The sequence below is a fragment of the Eulemur rufifrons genome, chromosome 20, assembly GCF_041146395.1.
Source record: "Eulemur rufifrons isolate Redbay chromosome 20, OSU_ERuf_1, whole genome shotgun sequence".
Classification (NCBI taxonomy): Eukaryota; Metazoa; Chordata; class Mammalia; order Primates; family Lemuridae; genus Eulemur; species Eulemur rufifrons.
The window spans coordinates 47,340,056-47,354,607 of record NC_091002.1 but is presented as its reverse complement, the minus strand read 5'-3'; the positions used below and the strand labels follow the sequence as shown (position 1 = coordinate 47,354,607).

General features: G+C 62.3%; 1 protein-coding gene across 2 annotated transcripts; it reads right to left on the bottom strand.

The window, feature by feature from the left end:
* Nucleotides 1-260: 260 nt before the first annotated feature.
* On the bottom strand, nt 261-12,391 carry RBM38 (RNA binding motif protein 38). 2 transcript variants are annotated; one of them, XM_069495966.1, is made up of 5 exons: nt 12,152-12,391; nt 11,508-11,595; nt 11,225-11,374; nt 10,726-10,780; nt 261-1,339 (listed from the first exon to the last, which is right to left on the bottom strand). In XM_069495966.1, the coding sequence occupies exons 1-5, from the start codon at nt 12,389-12,391 to the stop codon at nt 1,036-1,038; spliced, it is 837 nt and encodes a 278-aa protein (XP_069352067.1). In that variant the 3' UTR covers nt 261-1,035. The 2 variants fall into 2 exon arrangements, with proteins under 2 accessions (XP_069352067.1, XP_069352068.1); XM_069495967.1 differs by lacking the exon at nt 11,508-11,595 and having other exon boundaries at nt 11,225-11,348.
* Nucleotides 12,392-14,552: the final 2,161 nt, after the last annotated feature.

The window sequence follows — 14,552 nt, the reverse complement described above, 5'->3', positions numbered from 1 at the left end:
AACCCCCAGCGGCCCCGCCTCCCCTCGGCCCCCAGCGCCCCCACAGGAGCCACCACCCCACCAACTCCCACGCACGGCAGGGGCACGTCTTGGGCCTGTATTCAGCAGGTGGCAACAGGAGGAAGAGGGTGGGCGTGGCCGATCCTGCGCTCTGGAGCCCCCCGAGGGCAGGGCTGAGGGTCACCCCCCGCCCGGCAGGCCCCTGTGGTCTAGACCCTGAGCAGCCTGAACGCCTGGGGCCCGCCCCCCGCCGCCCTGCCGAGGGCCCCGGCCTGCCAGCCGGCAGATGCTTCGTTACAGAGACACGGTCCTCGTCCCCACGGGTGGAACCCACAAAAGCAAACAGCTCAAAGTCAAAAATAGGTTTTGGATTCTTGGTGGCGGCAGTCTCCACTGAAAAAATAGACTGAACTTGTGAAATCATCTTAGTAGCAAAACGATTAGAATAAGAAAAAAGTCGCAGTGCTTCGACTGAAGGAGATCTCTGGGCAGAGCCGGGGCCCTCCTGCACCTGGCGCTCCGGTGGGCCTTGAGGAAGCCGCCGCGTGCAAGGTAGAAAATGAGAATTCAATGAGGAGGTGTTTGCCCCACACACCCGACTGAGGCTGACAGCTTGTTAGGATCCAGTGACAATAAACAGTCAATCTGCTTCTGTCGCAGGTTTCCCTGGGGTAAGGCATCTCCGCGCCGGACAAGGTATCTGCACAGGCCAAAGGGCAGCTGGGGTCCGGGGAGGATCCGTGACGACCCGCCTGGACGCTGCCGTGGAGACAAGCCTGAGGGCACCTGGAGTGTGACAAGGGGCAGGAAAAGGTGTGGGAAGAAGGCTGCGCCGTGTGCGAGGAGGAATTTCTTCTTAAAGTCCTCCCTGGTGACACAGGACCCAGATCTGAAGAGAAGGCCTCTCCCGGCTGTCCCAGGGCACAGGTGCTGGTCGCACCCAGAGCTCAGCCGGGCCGGCGGCGGCCTGTCGTGGCCTGGTGGGTCTGCCTGTTGTGGGTGATGCTGCCACGGTCCCCAGGGCGGGAACGCCCCTCACTGCATCCTGTCGGGCTGCAGCTGCGGCGCCTGGTACTGCACGAAGGCGGTGCCCGCGGGGGCCGCAGCCGACAGGGCCTGGGGCACGGTGGCGGGGTAGCCGTAGCCCACGAAGCTGGCGGCTGTGGCAGGTGAGGCGGCATACGGGTACTGGTCGTAGGTGGCCGGCGGGTACTGGGCGTAGGCCGGGCTGGCTGGCGTGTACTCGATGTAGGGCGAGGACAGCGACGGGACGGGGGCAGCTGGGATCACCACGCTGGGCTGGACGATGGCTTGCGGGTAGATGTAGTGCGGAGTCAACCTGCGGGGCCAGGCAGAGAAGTCAGGGGCGGGCGGCAGACAGTGGGGGACACACAGCTGGGACCCACCCGAGTCCCTGCTTCCTCCCCGTGCAGCAGGAGCTGCCACCCTGCGCAGCAGACACACCCCAGCCCGGGGCCTCTGCGCAGGCTGCTCCTGCCACACTGCGCCCTCCCGGCCCCCCGCCCATCACCTGCCCCCCAGGACAGCCACAGGATCTGGGCGGCCCAGTGAAAAAATAAAAAACATGGGACTTCTGTTTAAAAACGATTAAAAATTTCAAGACAGTGACAGCAGAGCATGAAACCAAGTGTGGGGCCCTGGCCAAGTGCCAGGTCGCTCGTCTGTGAAGCCAGCCCCGTCCCCCAACACCGGCTTACCTCCCCAACGCCTGCACTAAAGTGACATCAAGTGACACCTGCACAGTTTACTCATTTACCACAGCTGTCTCTTTAACTCACATGCCGCTTGCTTTCACTGCCCAGACTCCGGCCTGCGGTCGGAGCTGTCTTTGCCGAGAACACACCGACGCCGCCAGCCCGTGCCCGAGTGAAAGGCACCTCTCGCGGGGTAGCTGGACTCGTCCACCCCACCGGTGAGTCCTCACGTCATTATGCTCATTTTACACACGGTCCCGTGACTTGCCCAGGGTCCCACAGCGGATGGGGTGGACCTGTGCTCTCAGCCCCCAGCCACAGGCAGCCATGGCACGTGTCACGGAGGCACCACTTACTGCAGGCCTGCCGTGGGCTGCCCACCGTGCACGCAGCACACCCAACTCAGGTAAGAACTCCATGCCTCAGAGGGGGAAACTGAGGCTCAGGGAGGCAGCTGCCCTGGTGTGTGCCTGCTCTACTGAGCAGCTCTGGGCAAGCAGCTGAGCCTCTCTGAGCCTCACAGCACGTCTGCAACAGGAGCACCCACCTGGCGGCATCAGAAGATGCTGGGGAGCGTCAGGCAGAGTGACCGTGTCTGCACCAGACAGTGCTCCCCGGGCATCAGGCCTGCGTGAGTTACACAGGACAGGGCCGCCTATGGGGCGACCTGGGACCTCAGCTTCCTTCCACATCTGTAAGACGGCCGGGATCCCTGCCCTGCCCCTACTCGCAGGAAGCTGCCCCAAAAGGAAAGGTAGGACATCCCTCCCTGGCTCTCCACCTGTGGCAAGGACAGAAACAGGGCAGCCTTTTGTAGAGCATTTTGGTAACACAAGGGCCACTGAAAACACATGTGCCCTCCCTGCAGCTGGCCCCGCTCAGGATCGAAGAGGACCCCTCGCTCCCAACCAGCACCCACAGGATCTGACACCCCTTTAGGTTTAGGAAGGGAGGAGGCCCCGCTCAGCCCCCGCCTCCCCCACCATGCCGCTGGCAGGGAAGGCACGCAGCAGACCGCGAGGCTGTGTGTGCAGACCTGCAACACTGCTGCTAACGATGATACTGTTTGCACATATTGCTGATGCTAGAAAAATAAAAACCAATGTCCCTTTAAACCCAGGCCAAGGACAGGAGAGGCTGAATGGCATGAGACTACCGTTTTCATTGGTCCAAGAGATGCCACCGCTTTCCAAGGTGCCATGGCACGAATGCTCGGGAAAGGGCTGGAGAGAGCGGCACGTGCAGGTCTGAACATCTGCACGAGGAGAACAGGTTCCACGCGTTGTTAAAAACAGAACATTATTGGCCCTGACTCTGCCATGGAGACCCAGAGATCCAAGGGCAAGAACCTGAGTCCAGGTCCTGGCCGGGCCTGTCACTGTCCCGGGGACAATCACTTGGCCTCTCTGGCCTCAGTTTCCCCCTATGTGAACTAAGGATGTCACTGAGCCTGCCAGGCTGCCCTGAGAAACAGGGAGCTCGGGACGCTGGAACTGGCCAGTGCTCACGAGTCACAATGACCACTGACTGACGGACGGATACACAAAATGTGGTCTATCCATGAACGGAATACTATTCAGCCACGAAAAGGAACAAAGCACCCTGCGTGCCACAACGTGGATGAACCCTGAAAACATTACACTGCGTGAAAGCCGCCGCTCAAAAGGCTACACACTGTTTTGAGTCTGCTTAAATGAACTGTCCCTAAGGGGCACATCCATGAGAGGCTGCCAGGGGCTGGAGAAAGGGGAGTAAGTACCAACAGGTTTCCTTTCAGGACAATCAAAAAGTTCTGAAATTAGATAATGGTGATGGTTGCATAACTTTGAGAAGATACTTAATGCCACCAAACTGTACATATTAAAATGGTGGATTTTATATTATGTGTATTTTGCCACTCTAAAACATGTAAGGAACAAATCCTGACCCGTTAGGATGACAGTTCATCGGTGACCCACCACACTGAGAGTACAATGCACAGCAGACAGGTGTGGGCAGAGCTGGGCAGTGACGGGGCGCAGGGGCTCTGCTGTCCCCACGGGTCTGGCCGCAAGCACCCAGGGAGCCCAACTGGGCTGTGCTGCCGGGGAGCTCCTGCACCCTCCCCACTGCTGCTCCCTTCCCAGGTGGCAGCCACCCCAGCACAGCACCCTGCAGCCCGCAGGGCCCAGAGACCCAGGCGGTGCCTCCATCAAGACCGCTCCTGCCCAGCCCCGCCTCTGCCATGGGAACGAGACCTTGAACAGAGCCAGGCCTGGGTTCGAGTCCTGCCTCTCGAGCTGTGCAGCGCCCCTCTCACATGGCCACTGGGATTCACCAAGGAGCAGACCACATGGCCCGTGCCCTCGAGTGCACACGGGGGGATCCCGGCCACCTTACAGATGTGGAAGGAAGCTGAGGTCCCAAGTCCCCAGTCATAGGCGGCCCTGTCCTGTGCCTGGGCAGAGGGAGAGCAGAAACTATGGGGGTGGGCAGGGCAGACTCCCCCACACCTGACGCAGGTGCCTGGCTGGGGGGCGGGGCCATTTGGGGGAGGAAGACACAGGGGTTTCTTGGTTTCCCTTTCCCCGTAGTGCCAGGGCCTGGGCAACACCAAAGCCCCAAATCGTGGTGGTGCTGCAAGAGGCCACCATTATGGCTGAAAATAGCCTGCCACGGGGTCCAGGGCTCACCACAGCCCAGGACAGGACAGGGGCTCCAGAAGCCTGGTCCAGACCAGAAACCCAAGAGATGCCCACCTCCCCTGCTGTGCACACGTGCCCTGGCAGCGTCTGCGCCCTCCACTGTGGCCCGACACACCCAGGGCCACCCCAGCTGACTCTGCCACACAGACCCAGGGATCCAGGGGCAAGAACCCGAGTTCAGGTCCTGGCTGTGCCTGTCACAGGGACAATCACCTGGCCTCTCTGGCCTCAGTTTCCCCCTATGTGAACTAAGGATGTCACAGGGCCTGCCAGGCTGCCCTGAGAACATGGGGAGGTCGGGACGCTGAGAACCACGCAGCGCTCAGCGAGTTGCCAGCCGAGTCGGACGGGTGGCGCCAGGGAGACGAACACGCTGCCCCACACTCAAAGCAAAACTCTCGGTGAGAAATGACTGGCCACAGCCCAGGAGGACTCATTTTCTGAACACAAAGGCATTTCTGAAAATAACAACGAAAAAGGCAAATGAGCCCATTTCACTTTTTCTGCTCTCCAGGGGCCTGGCCCGCCGTGCGGGAGGCAGATGTACAGCTGCCGGCAGCCGCGCCTGCAGCCTGCCTGGGTGTGGGGGCCCCGTGCGCGGGGGCCCTGGCCCTCGGGGGGAGGGCCAGGTCCTGGGGGGACATTCAGGTTTTCTGGGGCCCTCCAGACAAGCCAGGCAAGGCTAGGGGCAGCTCGTCACAGGAAGCAGGTGAGGGCTCTGCAGATGCCACCAGGCCCCGGGACCCATCTCCACCTGAACTTGTCCCAACCCCAACTCCCGCCCTTCTCCCCAGAACTGTACTCCACAACAGTCAAGGCTGATCCAACCCTCCATGTCCTCAGGCCCAATGCTCTGGAATCTTCTTGAACTCCTCTTTTCTTCACAAATTCTTTACGATATGTACCCAGAATCCCCCGTGTCCCCAGGGCTGCTGGCCCAGGCAGCACCATCATCTCGCACCTGGATTACTGTGCAGCCCCTAAGGCCTCCACCCTCCACGCCAGCCCTCGGCAGGCCAGGTCACCCCGCAGCCAGAAACAGAGACACTCTGAGAACAGAGATGCGAGTCCACCTGTTCCTCCTCCACTCAGAGCCTGCCACGGCCCGTCGCCCAGAGCAAGGCCCCAGCCAGCGCTCCCCTGGGGCACCAGGGTCCTCCCCAAGGCCACCCTGCTGGGCCCACCCCCCCCCCCACCTCCCTCTCCCTGGTCTCCTCCCTCCTCCCACGGCCACCTGAGGTACGATTATTCCCTGTCTGGTCTGTCCCCCTCGTCACCACTGCACTACGGGAGGCGCTGGGATTATGAAGCAGAACGGGGTCTCCTCTCACCCCCGAGGTGTCCCTAGCCTGGCACAAAGGAAGTGTCTGTCGGATGAAGTGACGCCTACCCCCTTCCACGGGGTAGGTGGGAGGGGCTGGGAGAAAGCTCCGGATGCCCCAGCACCCTGCACCACGTCCCCAGGGCAGGTGGGGAGACTGACACTGGATGAGGAAAGGTCAGACCTGTGCTTTGGCCCATCTGTGGTCAGGCCCTGGCCTCTTGGCCCGAAGCTTCCAAAAGAGGCTGCCCAGGCCCAGCAGCAGGGGATCCTGCCAGGGCAAGCGGGGCCTGGGCGAGGGACTCGTCCTCGGAGAGGAACCCAACAACCGCCCAAGGCTGGTTTCTGTTACAGCGCCGCGGACAAACAACAGGTGCAGCACGGCTGCCCGCCCCACAGGAGGGCCACGGCACCAGCCCACGCCTCGCTCCAGACAAGCTGCCAAACAGGAAGCCACGGTGGGGGCCACGCAGGGCCACCGCAAGAGATACCCCAAGGGCGCAAAAAACCGCAACACTACCATGGGAGGGGGGGACACCGGCCTCCCTTAACCTCCATGGCCTCTGACCTCACTCTGTGCCCGCCATCACCTGCTGCTAGACCACTCTCCCCTGGGGTGCCCACAGGGCCAACTTCCTCACTCCTCAGAGGGGCCCTCCCCCAACACACATGTGCACGCACACACACGTGCACACAAACACACGGATGCACACCACCACCTGCAAGCCCCTTCCCTGGCTTTATTTTCCCACTTTGAATTATAAAATAATAATGGACTCCCAGGAAGTTGCAAAAACATCACAGAGAGGTCCCCTGCACCCTTCCCCCACCATCCCCCAAGGGCGACGTCTCCAGTGACCTCACACATTATCAAAACCAGAAAGCAGACGTTGCCACAGTGCTATGAACGACACTCCAGGCCTCCGTCGGATCCCACCATTTTCTGCATGCACTTTGTCGTATGTCGTGTGCAGTTCTATGACACTTTGCCACACGCACGGACACATCCACCCACCACCGCACTCGAGAGGACTGTTCGGTCTCCACAGAGGCACCCCTCACAGCCAGCTTCCTGTTCAACTGTACTCGCCACAGCCCGGGCCCACGGTGCACAGACGGAACGTGCGCGCCCTGAGGACTGTGTCTTATGCAAAGTATCCCAGCCACAGGGCCCGGCATACAGCAGGCGCTCAACAGACACTGGAGGAAGGAGCGTTTCTGGAGGCAGCTCTGTACATTCTCCCAGCTGGGTGTGCTCCACGCTCCTAGGGAGACACACATCTCCCAGCACCTCCTTCCCTCACCCCGGGGACCAGGGCACCCTGCTCAGGCCCCTCGACACGCACACACCCATGGCCTGGTGGTGTCGAGGGCAGCGTGTCCCAGCATGGGCACCAGGGACCGTCACACGGAGGACGCAGGTGTCCCTGGAACTACATACTGAGTGGGCCGTGCACGTGCCTGCGAGTCCTGCCGCTATCAATCTCCAGGGCTCCCACGCCCTGATGCACCCAAGGGCTGCCCCGTGGCCAGAGGGAGGCACTAGGATCCTCAAGGAAGGGACAAGGGTCTCAGAGCCCCCTACTCAGGCCGAGCCTCTCCATTGCTCTGGCCTTGGTTTTGCAGACGGACAGTCACCAGCCCTGCAGCAGGAGACGCCTCACTGACAAACAGAGAGCCTTCCGGGCCCACGGGCTCCGCACTCAGGAGCTCCCTCAGTCCTCAGGTCGGGCCTGTGGAGGAGGCACTGTCACCATCCCCATAACACAGATGGGTGTGAGCCCTTGCTCCAGCACACAGCATGCCTGACATGCAGCCCCAAGACCCCGTCCTGTCGTCTCGGACCCCAGGGCCTGATCCCATGCCTGGCATGGAGTGAAGCTGTCCGTGAATGGGCATCAGGCCCACAGCGGGCACCTTAAGAACAAGGAGAGGGACCTGCACACACAGAAACAGCTGACCCGAGGACAGGGCCAAGTGCAGCCAGGTCCAGGGGTGGACAGACACCCCCAACACTAGGAGGCCCTTCCAGGCCAGACCGACACTGCCTGGACTCGAATCCTCTCCAAAACCCCGCGCCCTCCCTCCTGCGTGCCCCACTCCCCGGCAGAGACGCTCGGCTGGCAGTCCATGGCCACACGGGTCGGCTTCCACGGTTATCTCGCACTCGCCATGGGGAAAGGAAGGCTTCCCCAAACCCTGGGCCCCGCCCTCCCCACAGATACAGTTAGGTGACAGAAATGCCAGGCCGAGTTAGGTCTGAAAGAGCCTGTCCAACTTAAGAAAAACACAAAGACACTGGCAGGGAAATCCAAGCAGATGTCAAAGCGTAGCAGCTCCTTGGTGAATCTTTCTAAGCGGACGTTCACGACCCGGCCAGGCAAAGCTTCTGCCCCGTCTTGCCTGAAACCTGTGGAATCTTTAGAACTGTCCAAGGCCTGTGATCGGGACAGTCTGGGCAGAGTTCAGCCAGGCGGGAGAGGGGTTAACTGGTGGACAATCCTCAGCTGCCCGGCTCCCACCACGCCCTCACCCAACGGCAGGCCTGGCCTCACTGCCAGCCCGAGGCTGACAAAACTGACCGCTGAGTCAGGCCCGGCTGCGCTCCCGGGGCCTGATTGTTTGCAAAGACAAAAGGGACGCTGACGGCCCAACTCTGCAGCCTGGCCAGGCGGGAGCTAGGGGCAGACAGCTGACCCAGGCAGCCGGGCCCCGGTCGCCTCTCCAGGGCCACACCCAGGGACTCTCCAGCCATCCCGGACCTCAGCAAGGCCCGAGCAGGGGTGGGAGGTGGCACGAGTCTCAGAGGCTTCAGTTCAACGCTCACAGGAGACGAAGAGTGGACTGTCCCTCTGACCCCTTGCCCCTGTTTGTGTCTCCACCCCTTGGCAACCAACAAATAGAGTTTGTGGCCTCTTCCTCGTCACAGGTATTAAATGGCCAGCCAGTGGATTTAGTTACAAAACACTGTCGCCTGAAGTCAGGTGCACACAGCAGCAGTATCTGTGACCGGCCCCTGACTCCTCTCGGCCAGGTGGCGCTCATGGGACTCCAGGACGACCAGGGGAAAGGTCGGGCCCTTCCTACCCTCCTCGCCAAGAGCGCAGCGCCAATCTCCTCCTGGATGCTTCCTGCCTCGCCCCCCGGACAGGTTGTTCACTTTTCTTTGCCTCTGTTTCCCCACCTATAAAGTGAGAGTATCAATCTCAACCTCAGAGGCCTGTTGGGAGGACGGAAGGAGGTGCATGGGGAGCACGGAGCACCCAGCCCACGTGCCCTGTGCTGTTTTAAGCAGTTATTCTCATTCTCAGGGAAACTACGGAGGACGCCACTTCCAGGAGGGACCTCACTGGTAAGTGGCAAAGTCCACATTTGAACCCAGGGCTGCAGGCTCCGAAGGCCAAGCACTGGCGGTTGCTAGAGCGCCACAGGCAGCTGAAATGGATCGGAGCAAGCCCAGACACTGGTCGGGATGGTGGGGACAGCCTTGTCACACTGTAGGAGGGAGAGCTGCGCACACTTGAAACTCTTCCCGCGTCTCTAGGCAGTGGCCGAACCCAGCCCTTGCCCCTGGGCACCTGGCGTGGAGGTGGGGAACAGAGTCAGGACAACGGAAAATCAGGAACATCCTTCTCATGGGGCCTGAACCCCAGAGAACGAACCTGTGGTGAAGGCATGAAGCTGGGGTGTTCCCAAACCCCTTCTCAGACATTTATGAAACAGATCCCAAGCTGAGAAGAAGGCTCAGAGCCACCCGCCCGCCCCCAACGCCCTCCACGCTCCCTCCCAGGACAGAGATGCCTAGATGGGAGCTGAGCTGCCCGGCCACCCGCACAGGCCAGGAGGGCCCAGGCGACATCCTGACCCCATGGCCAGCGGCCCCTTCTGTTGCTGAGTACACACACGTCCACCAAACCACAAGGGAGCCACCGTGGAGCCCCGAGCCACCCCTCAGGGCAAGTGCACCCAAACAGCGGGCATGCCAGCTCCTCCCAGGTGACTTGACTAATCTGCTCATCAGCCCGTGAGCCGGGTGTAACCCTGTTCCACGGGAGCCTGTGTCCACACCGCCCCAGTGGGACACGTCACTCCTCAAGCTGTGTAGCCCTCCACAGTTAGCGTCTGCACGTGCACACACACTCAAATTGAGGCACAAAATCTGGAGGCCGGGATTTGGACTCCAAGAGCTCAAGAGATGATAACGTTCTGAAAGGGTGGCCCGTCTTAGACCTGCCCTCCCCCCCAACCCACTCCCTGCACTGGGGCAAACAGCCCACATTGCTGGGAAAGCAGACTGCGTGGTAGGGTCCCTTGTGTCCCTGAAGTATGCGTGTCCTCTAAGCAGCTGCCAGGCCTTCTTAGATGTTTAAAAAAACAGGCAGGGAGGTGGGAGATTTTCAGGACAGAGAATGACGGCACATGCTGCTCCAAAGTGAGTCAGACAAAAGCCCACAGGCTGGGCCACTCGGACCCACGACATCTGGCCCTGATCACATCTTACCTGCAGCAGTTCACAAACATCGGACACTGGCTGGCAGTGACCTACTGCCACCATCTACCCCAGCACTGGAGCAGGTCAGGGGTGCCCAGGGAAGAGTCTAGCCCGCCAGTTCTAAGAACATTAGCACATGCTTCGACAGTGCCTACCTGCTCCAGGTCCATCCTGAGCCCCAGACTCATGGAACTCAGATGTGCTGCTACCACCCCCATCTCAGAAGTGAAGAAACTGAGGCACAGATGCCTGTGTCAGCTGCCCAAAGCCACACAACTCGTAAGGGGGCCAGGGTCTGCACTCGGGCAGGCAGGCCCCGAGGCTTGGCTCCCCTCTCTGTGGTGTGGCCTCTGTGAGGGATGAGAAATGCACGCTGCCTTCTCGTTCTCCCACCATAAACACAACCCCGTTTCTGAAAACTGTCCTCCCCCAGCCGCTGAGACCCAGCAGCCCAAGGCACCCTTCACCTCAGCTCCAAGAACCACCCACCCCAAGCCAGCCACGGCCACTCACCCGTAAGTCCGCTGAATCAAGGTGGGGTGTAGCTGCTGCACACCGATGGCAAAGCCTAAAATGAGAGAATGGTCAGGGACCTGGCCTTGCTGCAGGTACGATGTCCAAAGGCCACATATCTCCAGTCAAAAGGGATAATCAGCTTTCTCTCCCCTCCCTAGGCCACCCTCCTCGTGGACCCCAAAAGACTCGGCCGAACTGGGCCAAGGGACCCAGGTGGCAGCTCCTCCTGGTGTCGAAGCTCCCAACTTCCAGGCCTGGGGTGATGTCCTCCCTCCCTTCCTCCAGGACAGCTGACATATCCGTCCCACGGGCCACATGCTGCTGGGAAGAGGTCTAGCACCCACTCTGGGGGGGGTGACTGCCTTGTGAAGGCTCTGCAGGCCCATGATAGCTGACTGCCACTCCTGGGGGTGGTGGGGCCTTTTTCCACCCAACAGATACTGAGGCCGAATATAGAAACCGAGGAGAACCAGGGGAGGAAAACACAAGCTCTCACCAGTCTGGAGGCTCCGAGGCTTGGCGCCCAAATATGCTAGGTTCACATTGGCCTTGCGGCCGTCAATGATGGGGTTGGGGTCCTTGCACGCCCTCTCAGCCGCTGCCCGGTCGGCCATGGTCACCTGCAGAAGCACAGACACTTCAGGGGCTTCCGTAGGGGGGCCAGGGGGGAGACAGAGGCAGAGAACTCCGCCCTGGCACTTGACCCTCCCTTCCCCCACCAAGGGTGCCTGTCACCCAAGGTCCTTGGGCCAAGGCCCCTCTGACCCCAGCCCAGAGACCTCCCACAAAGACGCCTCCCGGATTCCAGCTCCTACCCTCGAAGTTCAAGTGCTGGGAAACGTTGCCTTCAAAAACAAAAACAATCCCCTGAGGAAATGGGAAAAAAAAACGAACCCCAAACAACTGTGGGGGCCCAGCCTGGCCTGCCCACCAGGGAGGACCCAGAATTTCCTTCTAGACGCAGTACAGCACATTGTTCTTGGAAGAGAAGTAAAAAATGTATCTTCAACTGAATTTTACATAAGTTGGTATTTATTCGGGTTGGCTGAGGGGATTGTTGAAAACACGAGAGAAGGGCCAACGGGCCCCAAAGCACCCCTGGGTGGAGCCTTGCCCATCGCCCGCCGGCTTGCTGTTCCCGGAAATCCCAAGCGTGGCCTTCTGGCCCCAAAACCTCCCCGCAAACTTAGGAGTCCTCCCTGAGCACAGCGGGTCTCCCTCCTACACCGCTGGGGGCGGGGAGCCGCGGGGCGGCGGAGGCGGGACGGCCGCGCGGGCCGAAGACGCGGCAGGTGCGCGCGCCCGGCGGGAGGCGTCGGCGGGGGGCGGCTGCGGCCCGCGGGGCGGGTGCCCGAGTTGACTCGGGGCCCGGGGCCGCGATAAGGCGGGGGCGGGGTGCGGACCCGGGCGCAGGACCACTTACGAAGCCGTAGCCGCGGGACTTGCCCGTCTGGCGGTCAGTGATGACCACGGCCTCCTCAATGTCCCCGAAGCCCTCGAAGTACTTCCTGAGCGAGGCGTCGGTGGTGTGGTAGGGCAGGCCGCCCACGAAGATCTTCGTGAACGTGGTGTCCTTCTGCGAGCCGTGCATGGCGCCGCCGGGGGCGGCCGGGGGCCGCGGGAAGCCCGCGCTGGGGGCGCAGGGCGCGGGCTGCAGCAGCATGGGGGGCGCCCCGCCGCCTGCGGACCCGGGCCGCGCAGGGCTGCGCGCGGGGGGCGGCGGGGAGCGCGCGGCGCGGCGAGGGACGCCCGTCCAGCCGCCAGGCCCGTCCGCTTGCACGCCGCTCCCGCCGTGCGCCAAGCTGCGCCGCTCAGCGTTGCGCTCCCGACCGGCGCCGCGGGGACTCTGCGCCCAGGCGCCGCCCCCGGGCTTTGTAGCCCGCCCCGCCCCCGCCGCCCCGCCCCCATCCGGCCCCGCCCCGGCCCGGGCGCGCGGGGGCTGCCGGGAAGCGTAGTCCCGGCCCCGCCCAGCCACGCGCCGCCCGGGGAGCATGGGCCCCGGGTCGGGTCGCACCTGGCGAGTGTTCCCACCTGGGCGGCTACCGCGCGCTCCCGACCCCAGGCACGGGCACAGCCCGAACCGGACAGGCCAGTCCTGCCCTCCGGGGCGCCGTCTGGCGAACAGACGAAACGGTTGAGTCAGTATTTAACCCAGGGCTACTTGGGGAGCAGCGACGGACCCTGTTAGAAAGGCGAGATGACTGCTGTGTACCAATATGTGAATATAATTAATCCGAAAGACGGATATCAGGGCCCCCACGCGCGGGGCACGAAAGCTGCGGCGGGCACGTACCACCCTCCTGGCCCACGAGACGCCTATGCAGAAGGCCAATAATCCGTCAAGTGAACGTACAACGTGGGATCGGGAAGGAACTAAGTCAGGGTGCTGCGATGTGGGGGGGGGGAGGTCCCTCACGGGGTGTTGAGCTCGGCTGGTGCCGGGGATCCCTGTCCAAGAATTACTGGGCCGGCGCAAAGTGCAAACGCGAGGCCCTTCTTCAAGCGTTAGAGATTTCAAATTGGCAACAGTTGAGCGTTAAACCAAGCACGGGGCCTTTCTGAGCTTCCCGCCCTGGGAGCCGCCACGTGGCAGCATCCCGCCCCTCCCGTACCCGTTTATCGCCCATCCCCAACCCGTGTCTCACACACCCCCTTGAGGAGTCGAGTCTGGGGCCTCGACCCCGCCCCATCTCTATACACCAGTGTTGTGATCGTCAGTGCGGGTGGGGGCGACACAGGAGGGGTCGTAGAGGACTGGGAAGGCACCCCGCGGGCTGAGGGGGCGGCGAGGCAAGTGGAGAGTTAGTTCACCAACCGCTCAGCTCCATCTTTCCGGCGTTTATCCAGCACCTTCTCTGCCCCAGCCGCTTAGCTCCAGGCAGAGAGGAACTTTCTAGAAGCCCCTCCCCCACCCCGGACCCATTCGCCACCGCAGCTGGTTAAGTGTCCCCTTCCCTACCGCCCTGCGCCAGCCCCTGCACACTGGGAATGAAACCCCAAGTCTGGAAAGTCCAGGGGCGCCGCGCACACGCGCCTGCTCTCATGAGGGTCTGCTCCACCTAGTCGGGCTCCAAGACAACGGGGACCTTGGGTGTTTTGCTCAAGCTGTAGGGGCTGGCAAGCAGAGGGCCCCCGAGAAAACGTTTGTTGAGTGAATCCACGATGGAATAAGGCGGGCAGGGAAGGCTCCCCACCAGCCAAAGTCCCCTCGAAGCGCCCTTTGAAAACTTGGATTCAAGTGTGACCTTCACTTGCCCCCTAGAGGCCAGGGAAGGCAGCCACTGCCCCGCAGCGCGACTTTGGGCCTGCTGGGTCCCTTCGTCGAGCCTCAGTTTCCCCTTCTGTGACGCATAGCGCCTCTCCGAGGCTGTCCCCAGCCGTCGCGTCGCCAGGGCGGACCGGGAGACGATCGGCGCGCGCTGCGGCCCAGAGGCGCCGGGCCCATGCCTACAAGTCCCAGCGCCACCAGGGCCACCCTGCCCCGCCCCGCCCCGCGGGACAGCTCCGCCCCGCCCCGCCCCGCCCCGCCCCGCCCCGCCCGGTCCCCACCCCCGGCGGGACGGCCCGCGGGGAGCTTGGCGGCTTGGCCGGGTTGGGGAACACGAGCCACGGAGTGGGGCGCGGGGGCCGGTGGGGTGTGGGGCAGGCGGCGGGGGCGCTCCACGGGCTGCGGTGGGCCCGGAATGGAGCGGGAGGAGCTTGCGGGTCTGGGAACGCCGCTGCCCTTGGGTTTCTGGGTCACCAGCCTCTCCGCGTGTCCGGTGGCCCCACGTCCGCACGTGTCACCAACTCCTGCCTGACAAGCATCGGTTCCCCCGAACACA

What these genes read in the sequence shown, in the direction of transcription:
- RBM38 (XM_069495966.1), bottom strand. Translation starts at nt 12,391, where the DNA reads ATGCTGCTGCAGCCCGCGCCCTGCGCCCCCAGCGCGGGCTTCCCGCGG. An exon ending in AGTCCCGCGGCTACGGCTTC is followed by an intron (nt 11,596 to 12,151) that starts GTAAGTGGTCCT and finishes CCATTTCCTCAG; the next exon opens with GGGATTGTTTTTGTTTTTGA. An exon ending in GCCTCGGAGCCTCCAGACTG is followed by an intron (nt 10,781 to 11,224) that starts GTGAGAGCTTGT and finishes CTCTCATTTTAG; the next exon opens with GCTTTGCCATCGGTGTGCAG.